Genomic DNA, 19,616 nt, shown 5'->3' with positions numbered 1-19,616 from the left:
ACACGTTTTTAACTCTATGCCTAAATATGATTTGAATTTAGAGAGATGCAGTAAGGTAGTTTTGCCTTTAAGTTCAGTTTAGCCCACTCATTCCTTTAAATTTAGGGCTTGCAAACTACAGGCCTGTTTTTGTAAATAAAGTTTTATTGGAACACAATGTGGTTTGTTCATTATGTGTATATACCCTGTGCACCTTTCACACTGCAATGGCAGAACTGAGGGGTTGTGTCAGAGGCCTTATAGCCTGCAAGCTTTAAAATATTTACTACGAGATGTCTGCCACCCCCCTGTGCACAGGTAAAGTAGTATCCATCACAGTAGATTAAGAATCCACAAACAACATCCTGTGGGCCCAAACCAACCTACTGTGTGCTATTGCAAAGAAAAGCACTGAAGCACAGCTGCCTGCTGTGCTGATTTATTCCTGTTGCCTTTGACTGTTTTTGTGCTTCTGTTCCATTAAATTAAGTCAAAGCCTGAAATTGTCTGTACCCTAGTTCCTTCCTAGAGAACTTAGCATCCATTTTTTTCCCTTTCTTTCCTCCCATGCTCTCCTCTGTCATTCTGGATTATGTATCTTTCCTCCATGAGAACATGTTATTACATGAGGGGGTTTAGGCTTTGGAACCAAAGCATCTGAATTCAGATCCTGGATTTATCACTTTATACAGTCGACCCTTGAACAACACAGGTTTGAACTGTGCTGGTCCACTTATATGCAGGTTTTTTTTCAATAAATATGTACTACAGTACTACATGAGCTGAAGTTGGTTGATTCCTTGGATGCAGAACTTGGGATAGGGAGGGCTGACTGTAAACTTATACATGGATTTTTGACTGCAGGCTGTCAGTGCCCCTGTGTTTAAGGGTCAATATATAGTTATTTTTCAATATTAAATGAAATAAGGCAATAGGTCATACTAGTGAAATAGTGGAGAGAATATTTAATAATCAGGTTACTTTAGCTCCTTTTTTGATTTAGAATATCCTAATAAATGGGGAGGCTGACAGAAGAAAATGTAATTCTGTGGAAAATTTTCATCCTTGGTTCTTGTATTTTGCTGGAATGAATCTTCTCAGGGGAAAAGTGTATGTAGTCTGACAAACTGAGCGGAATTTTGTTTCTGTCACTTAACAGCTCTGTTAGGTAGGAGATGCTTTTCCTCTCTGATCTGAACCTCCACTGACTCGCTGGTAAAATGGAGTTTATTGGTGCCTGTTTCCTCATAGGCTTACTGTAAGGATTAAAAGACATAGCTTTTGTAAAATGCCTGGAATGGGGCAGATGCTCTAAAAATGTTAGTTTTTTTTTTTTCTTTTTTCTTAACCCACGGCATATGGAGGTTCCCAGGCTAGGGGTGGAATCAGCTACAGTTGCCAGCCTACGCCACAGCCACAGCCACAGCAACGCCAGATCCGAGCCATGTCTCACCACAGCTCACGGCAATGCCGGATCCTTAATCCACTGAGCAAGGCCAGGGATCGAACCCACAACCTCATGGTTCCCAGTCAGATTCATTTCCACTGCACGACGGGAACTCCTAAAAATGTTAGTTTCTTTCCCTGCTTAGAAGTGTTTTGTTGTGTAAATTTTGCTTGGTGATCAATGATGCTCATCTTAGAAAAGTTTACTTCTCTTTTTCTAGAATAATTCTCAAACTGTAACCTCTCAGGGCAAAGTTTTTGTTTTGGTTGGCAGAGACTGGTCCCTAAAATGAAATGAAAAAGAGCACTTTTACTGTGAATGGGAGACAAAGAATCATACCTGAGAGAGGGGCAGATTCATTAGGCTTTTCCTTTGCTTATTTGATTGCAGTATAAAGAAGAGGGCAGAAAGGTAACCAGCTACTGCAATGAGACCATGACTGGCTGGGTGCATGATGTGCTGGGCCGGAACTGGGCTTGCTTCACTGGAGAGAAGGCGGGAAATACCTTTGAAAAAGTGAACGTGAACACAGCACACCTTAAGAGTCGCCAGAAAAAGTGAGTTGTCATAAATAAAAGATCCGCTTAGTTCTTTCTTTTTCGTCTTTTTAGTGCTGCACCTGCAGCATATGTCAGTACCCGGGCTAGGGGTTGAATTGGAGCTGCAGCTGCCGGCCTACGCCACAGCCACAACAATGCCAGGTCCAAGCCACATTTTGTGACCTACACCACAGCTCATGGCAATGCCAGATCCTTAACCCACTGAGCAAGGCCAGGGAGCGAACCCAAGTCCTCATGGATACTAGTCGGGTTTGTTACCACTGAGCCATGGTGGGAACTCCACTTAGTTCTTTATACTATGTATAAGTATGTGTCTACATTAATTCTTGGAAAATTTAATTATGTAAAATTTATTTGACTTAGAAACATAAGCCATGTTATATATCACATTACTGGAAAAATACACTGAGTGATCTAACTGTGAGAAGAAAGTATTCTTTCAAAGCACTTCAAAAGTAATGGACCTATGATGGCTTTAAAGAATATTTAAAAGGACCACAGCACAGAAGTGGTTTACACAGAAAAATTATTCTTTTTTATTTTTTTGGCTGCACCAGGGGCATGTGGAAGTTCCAGGCCAGGGATTGAACCTGTGCTGCACTTGTGGCTTGTGCTGCACTTGTGGCTTGTACTACACCTGTGGCAACGCTGGATTCTTAACCTGCTGCACAAGGGAACTTCTGAAAAATCATTTTATTGTTGCTATGTAATATGTTGCATAATACTTGTAGATATATATGTCTACGTTGCAACAAATATAGGCGATGCCAATTGAACATAAATTTTAAACAAGGTAATAAATAACTGAAGTTATTTGTATTTATGTAGTGTATTACTTTGCCAGGGCTGCCATAATAATGTACTACAGATTGAGTGGTTTAAGCAAAAAAATGTTCTAGAGGCTAGAAATCCAAAGATGAGGGGGTTAACAAGTTTGGTTTCTTTTGAGGCCTCTGTCCTTGAGGCCTTGCAGTGGCTGCCTTCTCACTGTTGACCCTACATGGTCATCCCTTTGTCTGTGTCCTAATCTCCATTTCTTATGAGCACTGCAGTCACATTGGATTAGGGCCCACCCATATGACCTTCTTTAACCTTAATGTCCTCTTTAAAGGCTCTACCTCTGAATAGTCACATTCTGATGTCCCAGAGTTGAAGACTTGAACGTATGAATTTCAGAAGGACACCATTCCACTTAGAACGTGCAGTTAATGTTTTTTGTTAAGTTATACCCATTTTAAGTAACTGTGAACCACACAAGAGATTTCAGACTTGATTAGTTTGGAAGGAAAAGATAAATAGCAAATTTTGTTTTGTTTGGTTGTGAAATCCATTGAAAGAGCACATGAACGAATCATCCAAAGCTAGGCCACACTGGCAGTGAATCACTGCATCAGAGAAATGGAGAGAACATGAGTTCAAAGAGGACCAATTCATCTGCTCCATTTTGAATTTAGCTTTTAAATTGCCTTTGCTTGAGTTGATGCTAGAGTAACACATTTCCTGTGAAGCTGTTCACGTTTCACCCTACTATTTAGGATATATCATGTGCGCTTTACTTTTCTGCTATTTCAGACATTGCCTCATTTAGTGAAGAAGCTAATAAACTAGAGTGCTCAGAATCTTTGTTGTCTCACTTGTAAAATAAGTATTTAGGACTGTATTACGTCAGGGTCTGTTTTAGCTCTTACTGATCTGGTTTCAATATATATATTTACAACTTAAAATTTACTCCTGTGTCTTTAAGAAACGACAACTATAACTTGTTTTTGTTGTGTGTTAGTTCTGTCACAAGTAGAATAGAGGCAGCTTTATAATCTATTTAATAAAGGCACCTCACTGATTTCAGACTTTGCAACAAGTAGGAAAGATCTTTGATAAAAACATTAAAACATTTTCAATGTGGTTGCACATTTTTGTTATCTTATTATTTTCAGGGCTTCTAGATTTTTTGACAAATATTAAAATGCTCTGTTAACCTCTAAATTAAAAGAGGAAGAAAATTCACAGTATGCCCTTGATATTACTCAGGTTAGGTATATCTTGCTTTGCACAACTGAATGTTAATATAAGTCCCGGATATTGAGTGACACTTAAGTCACAGAATCCTTTTTAGTAGCATGATGAATTCTATAATTCCTAGCACCTGGCATATAGGTACGATACATAGTTAAGGTAGATGAGTAATCATCTTCCTCAGTTTACTTGCTTTGTAAACATGCTGTGTATGTGTTAGATTTGTTTCATCTATACCCAAGCATTTGGCATCAGGTAAGCCAGTACTTCGCAGATTTTAATGTTATTGTGAATCATCTGGGGATCTTGTTAAAAACGTAGATTCTGATTCAGGTGTCCTGGCTTGAAAACGAATCTGCATTTCTAGCAAGCTTCCAGGTGGTGCTGTAGATAATAGCTGAAGAACCAAATTTGAGTAACAAGGATATATAGCAAATATCCATATGGAACAATTCTTTTTTTTTTTTTTTTGCATCATGTGGTTAGGATGCTTGCCATGCTATATATACACTCTATGCAGTTCTGCTGTCCTCCCTTTAAAAAAAATTTTTTTAAGTTTACAAGGTATATTGCAGAAATTATAGGAGGTAGAGGAAAGGTGATGACCCTCTGTCACCACCCAAAGATCACCTCGGTTGAATGTACTTGTGGTATAAGTATATATGTACACTTTCACACAAATTGGTTAATTCTGTATAAACTCCTTTGATATTCTGCTTTGTTGTTTAATACAGTGTGAATATTCTTCCATATCACTAAATAATTGTACAGACCCTTTTTTTTTTTTGCTTTTTATGGCCACACCTGTGACATTTGGAAGTTCCCAGGCTAGGGCTCAAATTGGAGCTACAGCTGTTGGCCGACACCACAGCCATAGCAATGAGGGATCCGCGCCTCGTCTGTGACCTACATCACAGCTCCTGGCAACGCGGGGTCCTTAACCCACTCAGTGAGGCCAGGGATCAAACTTTCATCGTCATGGATACTAGCTGGGTTTTGTAACCTGCTGAGCCACAATAGGAACTCCTCTTCCAGACCTTTTTACTGAATACACAGTAAATGAAGTGCCATTATTTATTCAATCAATCCCTTATCTTAGAACATTTATTTATGTTTATAATCTATCACTAGATTGTGCTTCACTGAACATCCCTACACACACATCTTAGTTCACTTGGACTTTTATTTCCATAGGATACGTTCCAATTCTAGGCTATTGATAGAGAGAGAGATATATCCAGTTACCTTCCTGAAAGATTATACCACTTTCCACTCAGGCCCAGAGTATAAGTGCCTATTTTAAATCAGTAAAGAGTATATCTTAAGTTATCTTACTTTTGTTGGCAGGTATTCTAATAGGCTCTACAAATACAACCATGACTTTGTGAAAGCTATCAATGGCATTCAGAAGTCTTGGACTGCCACTGCATACATGGAATATGAGACTCTTACCCTGAAAGAGATGACTCAGAGAGGTGGTGGCTACAACCAGAGACTCCCACGGTAAGAAAGCGCATCTCATCACTAATAAAGACATCTGCGTTGATAGTATCTTCCCTTCCAGCCAGCTTTCCCTGGGTTGCTTATCATTTTATTGGTCATCCCAACTTAAACTTTTTAGGTTATCTTTTCTCTGTCTCCCTCTTCTCCTTATAACATACTCTGATGTTTTCCCATTCCTACTTAGGGGTTTTGCTTTCATAGCATCTGCCACTTCCTTTACTCTCTTTCCATTTCCTACACTTTGGCTTAGGGCTTTGTCATCTCTAGCCTGTATCACAGATCAGCTTCTTGCCTTTTGTTTCTTTGGTCTCTTCCCCTCCCAGACCCCATTTTTAGCCATTATATGAAATGCTGCCAGTTTCATCTTCCTATACCCAGCTGTGGTTGGGTTACTACCTATTATCAAATAAATAAATTTAGCCTGGTAATCAAAGCCATCTAAATTTGACCTCAACTATATTTACTACCTTGACCTGCTTTTAAACAATGTGACCAAAAAATTACTGAAAACTTTCATTTACCTCAATTCATGACACTCCCTTTGCCTCAAATACCCCTGAACTTGGCCATAAAAACTGTTAAATTTGCCACCTGTAAAAATCACAAAATCATTTCATTTTACGGTCCAGCCAAAAATGCTCCATATTTATCAATATACTTCTATTACCCTCAGCCAGAGGAGCATTTCCTATGTTTAGTTTACATACCCTATGTTGTATTTCTTTTGAAAAATTATATTGTTCTTTGAATTTATATAGTCAGAAATTTGATAGATTTGTTTACATACCCTATGTTGTATTTCTTTTGAAAAATTATATTGTTCTTTGAATTTATATAGTCATAAATTTGATAGATTTCTTTTGTTCCCTCAAAACTATAAGCTGGATTTAGCAGAGTATGTTGTACCTTAACATTTGTTCAATGGCTAAGGATATTCCTGTAATGCTGTATCTTGCTGCAGGAGAATCTGATGGAACTGAAGGGTAGGAAAGCCAATCAGAAGCTAATAGGACTCCATAAATTGAATATAGATAGGTTATTTTCTCTTAGTACATTGATGCATTTTCTAATATTCAGAGAATACATGATTATTTCCTTAGTATCAGTAGAGTCCTTAGCCCCAATTTTATTGTTTAAACAGACCATTGATGAATTAATGATTAACTAAAATGCATGCTAACTCTTTATCTGCAGACTAATAATCCCAATGGTTTGGCATTTTTCAGCTCTGTGAGACTGTATGGAGTTTTTTCCTGTCCAACTGATAGCATTCTCTCATAATTCTACCCCTGTCTCAAAAGAATCTTGTACAGTGTTTCTCAAAGTGTATTCAAAGGAATGACTAATCCATGAGATGCTCTGGTTAGTCAGAATTGGGAAAGGGAGCATATGGTATCCCTTCTCAGATTCAGTAAAGCAAAAGAGCCATCCTGTGTCTGTGTGAGACAGGAAGTTGACACCTGTTCAGTAATAATCCAAAGGAGCACTCAGAGGAGGTGATGTCAGCATTTGAGCTTAGAGAGACTGGGGCTCCTACCTGAAAGATTTGAGCCCCCAGACGCTATTACTTTGCCATGGTCATGTGCCATGTTTCTGAAGAACTCTTTTGTGCTTTTCTCCCTCCACCCGACTACCTTGGTTTTAGAGAGGGGATAGCTTTATTAAGGCCTGCTTTTAAGGCTATAAGTCTCCATAGAAGGTTTAAGATAAGGAGACAGGAGTTCCCGTCATGGCGCAGTGGTTAACGAATCCGACTAGGAACCATGAGGTTGCGGGTTCGGTCCCTGCCCTTGCTCAGTGGGTTAACGATCCGGCGTTGCCCTGAGCTGTGGTGTAGGTTGCAGACGCGGCTCGGATCCCGCGTTGCTGTGGCTCTGGCGTAGGCCGGTGGCTATGGCTCCGATTCAACCCCTAGCCTGGGAACCTCCATATGCCGTGGGAGCGGCCCAAGAAATAGCAACAACAACAAAAAAGACAAAAGACAAAAAAAAAAAAAAAGATAAGGAGACAGATTTAGGTGAAGTGGGAAATACTGAGTCAGACATTGGGTCTAGCTGCCTGGTTTTCAGTAGCATTTAGTATATAAATTAGTTCTGTTGAACGAATCCAATGGCATAACAGACTCTCAACTTGAAGTTTATAAACTGTGAAACTATTTAAATTATAGAAAAATGAATTGTTTATGCACATCTCTTGAGTCCAGAGCTTCCTCCAGATTCTTAAAAGAAACTGGACCTAAATGATTAGAAACCAATAATGTATAGTGGGCCTAAGATGTTTGTAATTCTCACTTCTCCATCTCCCCAATTCCTCTTTCACTCTCTTCATTTTCACACCACTGAGCTTCAGCTGTCACATTGCTTTTATTTCATCTGTGTATGTAATGATGGGCAAACACTCTGCCTTAAGAGATGTTAGGAAGAAGGAAGTTAACATTTAAATCATCCAGTGGGAGTTCCTGGTGGCTTAGCAGTTAATCTGGCATTGTCACTGTTGTGGTGAGGTTTGATCACTGGCCCGGGAACTTCCACATGCTGTGAGTGCAGCCAAAAAAACAACAATAAAAAAAAAATCTAAATCATCTGTTTTGTGCCAGCTAGTCACTTAAATGTATATTTAGTTTTAATGACATGGGTGATGATGCTGATGGTAATCATCCTAATAGCCTAATAATTTATTAAGGACTTATCCGAGACAAGGCACTGTTTTTAAGCACTTGTTATTCACTATTACATCAAAGTGTCATAACAGTCTTTTGAGGCAGTTATTATTATACCCTTTTTTTTTTTTTTTTCTTTTACTGCCTCACCTGCAGCATATGGAAGTTCTCAGGCTAGGGGTTGAATCAGAGATGCAGCTGCCTGCCTACACCACAGCCACAGCAACACCAGATCCAATCCGCGTCTGGGACTTAACATCACAGCTCGTGGCAATGCTAGAACCTTTAATCCACCGAATGAGGCCAAGGATTGAACCTGCATCCTCATGGATACAGTCAGGTTTTTAACCTGCTGAGCCAATCCAGGAACTCCCGGATTATACCCATCTTAATAGGAGGTGATCATAGTTTTGTGATACTAAGTCCTTTGACAAATGTCACACAAGTAGTACGCGGTAAAGCCATTGGTGGCCATCTTTGTGTCTTTTGTTTGTTGTTTATAGAGCTAGCCTGCCTGTTTCTACTTAGATCTTTTATTTCTCTGCCTTCTTCATGTCTTTTACAACCACCATCATCACCATTTCCTGGGTCAAACATCAGTAATTCTTCTCTTTTCTCTAAATCCTCTGTAGGCCATCTTCAATTTACTGCATCTACTTTCTTGTTCGAAATCTGCCAAGAGTAAGAGGATGTAGCTATTTAAACCTACTAAAATTAGCAAGAGCAATATACAAAACCAGTATGGTTTCACAGGGCAAAATTACTACATCCTGAAAAAGAAATGGATAATTTATACAACTTAGTTTTATAATCAACACATTGTATAACAGACACGTTACTGTGTAGCAGACACATGGAAACACTGATGGACAAGTGCTCTTTGGATCTGAATCAGTATCCTAGCCAGCCAGCTGGTTGAAATCATGGAATTAGAAGTTAGGAAGTCATCCTCAAAGGAAGGAATATATTTTGATGTGAGATGTCTGTTTCCACCCTAGGCCCAAACCTGCACCAATAACTGCTGAAATACAGGAAAAGAGTTTGCATTTGCCAGTATCCTGGGACTGGAGGAATGTTCGTGGTACCAATTTTGTTACTCCTGTTCGAAACCAAGGTAAAAAAAAAAAAAAAAGTGTTAATTTTTACTTAATTCATTCTGAAATATTTATTGAACATATACTATGTGCCAGTCTCTCAGAAAGATTCTGAGGATAGAGATGAAATAGATATGATCCACTTTGGCAAAAAAATGGAAAATGTATAGCCAATGAATACCTACTTCTTCCTTTTGTACCCATGATAGATTTTGGTAACTGATTATCTCTCTGGCTGAGCTCAACATTTCTTCAGTGACTTTCTCAGTATATGTTCCAGGTAGCTAATGAAATTATTAGAGTGATATGTGAGCCAAATTCATTTGCTGTCCTAGTCACAGAGATTTGTGTAGAAACAAAGAATTGCATGTGACTAAAATTAGTCTTTGCAAGTGGTTTGTTTAGAATTGAATCCTTTTTTTTTTTTTTTTTTAGGTTGAAGTATAGTTGATTTGCAGTGTATTAGTTTCAGGTACACAGAGCATATACATATACAGCATATAAAAATATATATTCTTTTTCAGATTCTTTTCTACTATAGTTTATTATAAGATATTGAATATAATTCCTTGTGCTATACAGTAGTTCCTTGTTTATCTTTTTGTATATAACAATGGGCATCTGTTAATCCTAAAGTCCTAATTTAGCCCTCTCCCTTCCCCTTTCCCCTTTGGTAACCATAAGTTTGTTTTTTATATCTGTGTGTATTTCTGTTTTGCAAATAAGTTCATTTGTATTATTATTTTTTAGATTCCACATATAAGTGATATCATATATTTGTCTGTCTCTGCCCAACTTAGTAGAATAATCTGTAGGTCAATCCATGTTGCTATAAATGAATGCCATTGTTTCACTTTTCATGGCTGAGTAATATTCCATTACACACAGACACATGCACACCCCATTTCGACTTTATGCTGGAATACTTTACTACCAATCCTCCCACTCCATCTCCTGGCTATCCCCCATCATTTAGTCTTCAATTACTATAGGGACCCAGAAAATCTGTCCTTATATTTTTTTCCTGGTAGATTTTTTTGAGCTGTGTAAGGACTTTTCAATTGACTTTACATCAGGATATGACATATAATGGTAAGTATTAACTCAGCTTCCTGAATAGTAGCCTCCAGGCAGAGCCCAGATTTACCAAAATTATCACTATACTTGCATTTTACCAGTTTTTTCCAGACATTGGATATAGTATGAATAGGTTTAATGACTCTTCTTCTAATAGCACTTGATACCACATTATCTTATCCTAAATTTTAGCCAACCATGGTTGGAGAATCATTTATATAATACTCTGGTTTATTATTTCTTAGCTCATTTTGAAGATAATTGTGGTACACATGACTGATTTGTATAAAGTGGGTGTAGTATTTGCTGTCTGGAAACATTCTGATTAGTGTCTTCTGAGAGGATTATAAATTAATAACACCCAAAGATAAATTGTTCTTCCCTTTTCCTAAAAATTCAGTGATAATCAGCCTCTCCCACTTCTCAGTATTCACCATCAACCCTTCAATTCATCCTCACTGAATTCTTGCAAATTGTTCTGAATGTATAGAGCTTTGAGCAGGTCTTTTTTTTTTTTTTTTTTTAAATTTTATTTGAGTTTAGTTGACTTACAATGTTGTTTTAGTTTCAGGTGTACAACAAATTGGTGTGTGTGTGTGTATCTGGACAGGAAAAGAATGAAAATAAAAGAAATTTGAAGATAATTGAGAAATGAATGGAAAGTCAGTTAAAGTTCTAATGTTAAGAGAGGATTTAAATTTGTTCTGTCTTCAAACAGGTTTCCTATCCTTATTGGAGAGGATTAAGTAAATACTGCATGTCAAGTGTTGATTATTGAGAGTCTAGCACAGGTTACTTCCACTGTGTTGCAGTATCCATAAAGTATCTAACATTTTAGGAATTTTTGTGTAATGGCTGAGAATAGAAAGACTGATAAGGCTTAGTTCTCCTCCTAGAGACTGCGTTTTAGCCAGATGTGCAAGCAAAATATTAAAATACAATATGATAACTGCTTTAATAGAATGTTTTTTTGTTTGTTTGCTTGTTTTTTGTCTTTTTGCTATTTCTTTGGGCCGCTCCCAAGGCATATGGAGGTTCCCAGGCTAGGGGTCGAATCGGAGCTGTAGCCACCGGCCTACGCCAGAGCCACAGCAACGCGGGATCCGAGCCGCATCTGCAACCTACACCACAGCTCAGGGCAACGCCGGATCGTTAACCCACTGAGCAAGGGCAGGGACCGAACCCACAACCTCATGGTTCCTAGTCGGATTCGTTAACCACTGTACCACGATGGGAACTCCTAACAGAATGTTTTAAAGATTCATTAGGAGGAGGTTGAAAGAAAAGTTTAGTTCCACTCACTTCCCAAAAGATAAGACTGATTAGTGATAAGATAGTTTTCTTGTAGTTGGTAAAAGCTATTATTGTCTCTAATATTCCATATTCTTTGAGTGTTATAAATATGATTTGAACAGACATGGGCAACTTAAAAACAGAGGGCTTTGAGAGGTTAATTGCTTTTAAATTGATCCCTCATCTGTAGCATCTTGTCAGATGCTTGAGAAAATAATGTACTTTAGAGGTTCCTCTTTTAACTTCTTTTTGGTTTTCTGTACTTTAAGTTGGGGAAAAGATTATTTTCTCTTCCTACTAACTGGGCTACTTGGAAATTTCCACTAACTTAAGTACACCAGTGTTCTATATAACTGAGAATTCAAAATTACCCGAGGTTAAGGTAATTCACAACTTTTCTCTATTCAGAGAGAAAATGAGATTAATGAAAAAAAATATATATCGGAGCACAAATGAATTCTTACCTTTAAATAGGTTAACATCTCTAAGCACCAGCCTCATAGCTAAGATTTATTTTGATGTGTGAGAGGGAAGAGAGCTAGGAAATGGAAAGAGATGGACTTTCTTTGTTCTTCCAGCTGTGTTGTCTTTATTTATTATAGTATCTTCCAGAGAGAAGGGGAGTGTCTTTCAGGTCACATTAATTAGGAAATGCGGAGTTTTTTCCTAATGTTTAAAATATAGTTCATTTTTGTCTTGTCCTAACTGCTGTTTACACTGTTAGAACTGGAAGACAGGGGCCTTAAACTGTTCCCTCTGTTCCTTTTACACAAAAGATAAAAAGAAATGCCAAAAGGTCAAGTGAATGGCTTCCCCCGAGTCACACAGCTGAGTGGGAAGGGAAAAAACTCCTAGTTCAGTGTGTTCTCCACTGTTGGAAAGTGCAGCTGAATATAGTTAAACTATGCGAAGATCACATCTGTCTGAGGTTGTGGAAATTGCATTTCGACAGAGCTCTGTCTGGGCCGGCTCCCTTCTTTATTGCCCTGTAGTCTTAAGAGATAACAGTTCCTTCAGAATCTAGACTCTGGCCTTGACTTTTGAAAAGAGGCATTAATTACCCAGGCAGCTGACCTTCTGAGAACCGCAGGGGCTTGAGGAAGGTTATCTCCTTTCTTCATTCCTGTGATTTCTCTGTTAACAGAGCACATTCTGAGCCCTTGAATGTACATGTGGCCTGTCCCTCCCATAATGCTCGATGGTCACTGATGAGGGTTTAATGGTTAACAACAAGAGAGATTATTTCTGTGGCTGCCGTGGACTGAGAAGGTTTAATGGCCAAATGGGGGCCTTTTCTAGACTCATTTACTGTCACTCATCTAATTCCTTGGCATTCTGTCGTTTGAAAGAGAGGTCCTAAGGACAGTATTATTGGATTCTGAAACAAACCGTACAGGTTATTTTGGTCCACCTAGTAACTGAATGACAGGGAAGGGAAATTTGAAAATTCTTTAAAGCAGATACTGATCTACAAATGGAAAAACCAACCAACCAACCAACCAACCACTACTTCTGCATTAGGAGATATTTAGATGTCTGCATCAGCTATCCGTTAGTTTTGTGACTTTGGACAGGTCATTGCTTCTTTCTGAACCTCAGTGTACGCATTATCAAGTGAGTAGGTTGTACACTAGGTGAATGCCAAAATCTAAGTCTTCATCCCATAAATTTAGATGATCTCTCAGTAGCAAAAGCAGTATAGATAAATCTGAGATGTTTATGGAGAGAAGTTGGGGGAACACCAGAAATGGCAGAAGTTGAGGGCGATAGAGTTCTAACAACTCCAGGTCTGGGCCCTGTGGTATCACTGAACTTCTTAGAGAAGGCTCACTTTAGGATCCAGGGTTCTACCTCCCTTACAGCTTAAAAACAAGTAAATGTTGACTAGTTCTATTGAAATAACTTTTTTTCCTGGATATAAATATGAATCTCTCTGTTCATAACTTGATTCTTCTTTCTACAAAGATGCATTGAGTTCCTTCATTACATCAGGCACCAAGGTAAAGAAAACAGATTTCCTATAAACACTTAAGGAAATTCACGATATAGTTTGAGGAAAATGTTATTAAGTCATTCAAGTAGAGTTTGGAATATTGGATGCTGAGCACTCAGGGAGGGACATGAATGAACAGTTACCTGGAGAAGGAAAAACACTGCCCCTCATATTTTTAGAATACTTTTCTGAGGAAAAGAGTCACTAAATTACTAAATTCAGATTTCTTAAAGAGAACAAAGATGGTATTCTCTTTATGTAGAATGAGTTTTTTGAAGTGTAATATTGTCTATTCTTTTATCTTGCTTTACGTGCATAAGGAGAGTGATCACCATTCAAATAATTTGGTAACTAATATCTTAGTAAATTGAGTAACAAATCAACTTCATTTAAGATATGCTTTGTACAAGCATATCTCCATGTTGAATTTGTATTAGTGGCAGAGGTGAAAGAAGCTGTATAATAATACAGATATTAAAATTATGTTCATTTCTTTCTAGAATTGTAACAAGTGAAGTTCTAGTTTTGTTATATACATGCCATATTTTAGTGTTTGTATTTCTTTTACTCTACATATTGAAGAAACATTTAAAAATAACATTTTTCATATAAATTACCTCATAGTATAATATTTTTTCTTCTCCTAAAATAGCAACTGTATTCCTAGCAAATGCTTAAGTATATTTATTTTGTTTTTGCCAGACCATCCAGGTATTAAATAAAGCTGTTTTCTTTTCCCTTCTCCCCTACCTCCATCCAGCTTCTTTTCAGTTTACTTTCACTGCCTCCATCTACTTTGTATCCCTACCTCCTAATTGGCCACCTTAAATACCATATCCATCATTACAATGAACTCTTTCCTTCTCTTACCCTGGTTGAATCCAAATCTCTACAATAATACAGCCATACCTGAGCCATTCTTAGGGTTAACTCCACCCAACAAGTTGCTTTGGAAAATGCTGCTCTGGAGATATTTAAAAGCTCAGCTTATATATACCCTTCCATAGTTTTTTATGGCTCAGAATGTTGCAGATGTAAATCATTAGTTTACTATTAAGAATACTGTCAAATGCTTTTTTTCCCCCCCTCTCAAAATATTCTTAAGGAAAGCCCCATATAATAATGTTTGCCTTTTGATGAAAAAGCTGAAATTTTATTGTTTGCCTTATTGCTTGTAAGGTCAGTGTCAACAGTATTTGCTGACTGAATCTTCTTTTATTGTGCTTATCCTTTTGGATAAAAATAGCAACACTCAATATAAATATATTAATGTATTTCATTCCCTCAGGTTTTCTATGATTCTTTTTGAGTACTTCAGAGGTTTTCTTGGGTTATATATACTTATTTACATATACATATTTCTTTTCCATCACCAGCATCTTGTGGAAGCTGCTACTCATTTGCTTCTATGGGGATGATGGAAGCAAGAATCCGTATACTAACCAACAATACTCAGACCCCAATCTTGAGTCCTCAGGAGGTTGTGTCATGCAGCCAGTATGCTCAAGGTTAGTGTTGTATCTCAGCTCCTGCTTACCTCTGTGTAGTTGGCCATTGTTGGCAAAAGCAAAAGGATGAGAAAGTAGAGAGTGCACTGTCTGCAGTCAGAAAACCTGGGTGCAAGTTCTGCCCTATTACTTTCTTTTTTTTTTTTTTTTGGTTTTTTAGGACCACAGCTGTGGCATATGGAAGTTCCCAGGCTAGGGGTGGAATCGGAGCTGCAGCTGATGGCCTAGACCACACCCACAGCAATGCTGGGTCCAAGCTGCATCTTCACCTTACGCTGGAGCTTGTGGTAGTGCCAGATCCTTAACCCACTGAGAGAGGACAGGGATTGAACCTGTATCCTCCTGGATACTAGTGGGTTCTTAACCAGCTGAGCCATAACAGGAACTCCCTTGGCTCTCTTACTTATTTTTGACTGGTTTCTCATGCAATTCACTGCACCATCCACAAAATGTCAAGAATCTGTATATTCTGAGAAAAGCACAAGCTCTTAGGAGGAGCCTCTTACACACATTATTCAAAAGGCTCAAAACCCGCAAAGAGTAGCTATTGTCTTATTTATAGACAAGGAACAGACATGAAGTTGTTTTATAGTATTTTGAAGGCCATTCAGCTTCTAAGCATGAATTTCAGTTCCAAATAAGGTCTCATTCCAAAACCTAGTTCTTATTAAAATCATACTAACATTGGTTTCTTTCCAGAAAGATTTAAACATTTTGTACCGAGGCTTTTAGAACAGGGCATGTGTAAGGTACGTACAAAGCCCAGCTGCTGTTGATTCAGGAAGAAACAGTCTCATGATTTCAGCCACTAGAAAGTTTCTCAGTTGACCAGTGAAACTGCTGATAAATGATTATTTGTTGTGAGCCTTTCATTCTTTCTGAATACTAATTAAACACCCACACTGTGACTTCTAGGCCCTAGGGACTGTGAATTATCAAGATAGACCCTTGTGAAGCTTACAGTTAAGTGAGGAAAACAGAAATTAAATAATTATAAAAACAATGAAGAAAAAGTACAGGCTTATGGATATATACATATATAGATAGATAGATAGGCATAGCTCAGTTTACTGCACTTTGCAGATATTGCGGTTTTTGGTTTTTTGTTTTAACAAATTGAAGGTTTATGGCAACCCTGATTTGAACAAGTCTATCTGACATTTTTTCAACCGCCTTTGCTCACTTTTTATCTCTTTGTCACATTTTGGTAATTCTTGCAATATTTCCAACCCTCCCCCAGCAAAAAGATTATGACTCACTGAGTGCTCAGGTAATGGTTAGCATTTTTTAGCAGTAAAGCATTTTTAAATTCAGGTATGTATATTGTTTTCTAGACGTTGTGCAAACTTAATAGACTACGGTACACTGTAAACATAACTTTGAGATACACTGGGAAACCCCAAAATTTGTGTGACTTGCTTTATTGTGTATATTTATTATGGTGGTCTGGAACCAAACCTGCAGTGTCTCTGAGATAGGCCCATAATAGGGCCAGGGCTAGAGGAGGGATATGGGGACCTGATTTAGAATTTTCTGCAGGAAGTGGTCAGAGGAGACTGCCTTGAGGAAGTGTCTGGCTATTTAATAATAACAATTATAGCAAACTTTCATTGCTTTTACACAAAGTAACTAATTTAATCCTATAAGGAAAGTACTATTGTTACCTATTTTACAGATAAGTAAACAGATGTGCAGAGAAATTAAATTCTTCACACAGTTTTGGATATGAACCTGCAACAGTCAGACTTCAGAGCCTCCCACTTAACCACAAAGCTACCTTTCACACCAGATGCTGAATAAAGACCTGTCTAATAAATGGGAGAGGATAGTTACAGCTAGATGGCTGATAGAGAGATGAATGAAGTAGTATTTAAGCTAAGAACAACTTCTAGGGGTGACGTAAAGGATAATTCATGGAGTAGAAAAGAAAAATATGAAAGGGGACCACTTTCTCCTGTACTTCTTTCTCATAGAGGGTAATTACTCTGTGTTTTTCATTTTTCAGGCTGTGCAGGAGGCTTCCCATACCTCATCGCAGGAAAGTACGCCCAAGATTTTGGGCTGGTGGAAGAGGCCTGCTTCCCCTACACAGGCACGGATTCACCATGCACAGTGAAAGAAGGCTGCTTTCGTTACTACTCCTCTGAGTACCACTATGTGGGTGGTTTCTATGGGGGCTGCAATGAAGCCCTGATGAAGCTTGAGCTGGTCCATCATGGGCCCATGGCAGTTGCCTTTGAGGTCTATGATGACTTCCTCCACTACCGCAAGGGGATCTACCACCACACTGGTCTGAGAGACCCTTTCAACCCCTTTGAGTTGACCAATCATGCTGTCCTGCTGGTGGGCTATGGCACTGACTTGGCCTCTGGAATGGATTACTGGATTGTTAAAAACAGCTGGGGCACTAGCTGGGGTGAGGATGGTTACTTCCGGATCCGCAGAGGAACTGATGAGTGTGCAATTGAAAGCATAGCAGTGGCGGCCACACCAATTCCTAAATTGTAGAGTGTACCTCCCAGCATTTCATACTGACCACATCAGTCATCAAACGAGACTGAGTTATTCACAGACTGTAGACTTTTACACTTAACATTTTCAGATTTCAGATAGATTCCTATGAAGATTTGTGCTTTAAAATTAAAACTGCCCTTGATTTTAATATACCTTCCCATCAAACACCAGCACGTGATTAAGTGAGATTTTTGTGGATGATGGGGAATTGTAAGGTAATGAATTTTGAGAATCATTTGTAATTCAGATGCTATATTTTAAAAAATCTATGTGAAAGTACAGCCTTATTTTTAAATTGTATAAACCATGAGAAAATATGGCAATGATTATTAAAATAAAAAACCTTTTGTAAATATTCAAGTGATATATATGTATTATAGAATGTATGAAGTGCTTAAGAGAAATTTTTACTTTTGATTCCAGTTATATTCACTTGTCTCACTTACACAGATACTTTAAAAAGGAAAAATCACTTCAGGGTATTTCAATTAAAAATAACAAAATTATGAATCTTTACAATAGGAGGTAAACTCAAATGTCTAGTGAATGCTAAGATCACCTCCTGGATATCTGATGAGCCAGAGATCATAGAGAAACAGGAGTTTTGATAAGAGTCTGGATATTGGTTACATCTTCCTATGGTGTGTCTTGCATTTGGAAGTATTGGTTAGCCTTTATTGGGTGAACAGTAATAGCTTAATTAGCAGAACACTAGCAGTTTAGATTTGGTCAGATCTTTGGGATCTCCAAGGAATATTTTGTAGTGACAAGAGGCTAAGTAAATACATAGGATCCATTAGAAATGGTAGATTAGGCAAAATTAGGCAGTCAGAGCTCTAAACAATAAAGAACCACAAGCCTTTTGGAGCTGAAAGAGACCTTAGAAATCATGTAATCTAAGTTCTTCTTAACCAGAAAAAAGAAACTAAGGCTTATAAAGAGAGCAAGTCATGCATCCAAGGTCACACAGCTGGTAAATGGTGAGTTGTGATTAGAACCTAGCTTTTCTAGGTCTGGCTCTCCTTGAGTGCCTCAGACACTGAATCGCTGCACTTTCTCCCAGAGTGTCCAAAATCACTTGGGGATTCTAAGTGCATACTTGGAAATTTCACACTGACATGTTAAATCCTAGAGTTTTATCTTAAACCTCATGTACTTTTACACTGTAATTCACTACGATGACATTTTTACTCTTCTTAAACTGAAATGTTATTCCAGGAATTTGTCTTGTGTTTAAAGTGTGGCTTCTTGGGCCTCCTGGCACCCTGCCACATACATTTTAGTTTTTCACCATATGATGACAAAGAAGCAGACACTGAATGGCAGGCATAGCCAGAGTCCTTATTACTTGGAAGGCCTCCAAGGAGGTATATTTTCTTTGCTACAGACTGAATGTAATTAGCATCCTACTTTGTGCCTAGCCTTCTTGGTACATGAAAGTGTAAACAAACTTTGAAATCAAGCAGGAATTTATTTTTCACTAAAATTTATAAGATATTACCTGTCAGCTTAATCGCTAAGATTTTATTTAACAGATGGACATGAGCTCATCCTCTGGTTTCTACTTGGACAGCTGTCAGCTGATACATGTGAGAGCAAGTCCTGAAGGAGAAGAGCACCCGTGCTTTTGCACAATTTCATGAGGGCTCTGCCTGGGCTCTAAAGGAAAATTATTACTTATATCCCTCATTAAATACTTTAGGAAAGATTGAAGGACTAAATAGAGATAATAGGAAGCAGGTCTCATGAGAATGATCAGTTGAGGACAAGCAATGGTTTGAAGAGGCCCTGTTTTCAGAGGGTGCAAGCAGGACTGCCCAGACAGCTTGTTACACTGCCCTTCAACCTGCATTTTTCTGCTGTGGGAGGTCTGTTTTTCCAGTTGCTCTGCAAAAGAAAGATCATCATCTCATCCATGGTGGCGGGATTTATCCAAGACATTGAATGGAACATCATGGTTCCTTCAAGCCATGTGA

General features: G+C 38.2%; 1 protein-coding gene across 1 annotated transcript in view; it reads left to right on the top strand.

The window, feature by feature from the left end:
* The window catches only part of CTSC (cathepsin C), a 36,573-nt gene extending 17,716 nt beyond the window's left edge, over window positions 1–18,857 (top strand). Inside the window, exons 3-7 of the mRNA XM_047751843.1 lie at window positions 1,817–1,983; window positions 5,347–5,502; window positions 9,160–9,275; window positions 14,995–15,126; window positions 17,132–18,857. Of these exons, the coding sequence (XP_047607799.1) occupies window positions 1,817–1,983; window positions 5,347–5,502; window positions 9,160–9,275; window positions 14,995–15,126; window positions 17,132–17,634 (1,074 nt within the window). The 3' untranslated portion in view covers window positions 17,635–18,857. The remainder of the gene's footprint in view (window positions 1–1,816; window positions 1,984–5,346; window positions 5,503–9,159; window positions 9,276–14,994; window positions 15,127–17,131) is intronic.
* The last annotated feature ends 759 nt before the right edge of the window (window positions 18,858–19,616 follow it).

This window comes from Phacochoerus africanus, chromosome 11 (assembly GCF_016906955.1).
Source record: "Phacochoerus africanus isolate WHEZ1 chromosome 11, ROS_Pafr_v1, whole genome shotgun sequence".
In the NCBI taxonomy this organism is placed as follows: domain Eukaryota; kingdom Metazoa; phylum Chordata; class Mammalia; order Artiodactyla; family Suidae; genus Phacochoerus; species Phacochoerus africanus.
This window is presented reverse-complemented; position numbering and strand designations above follow the sequence as displayed.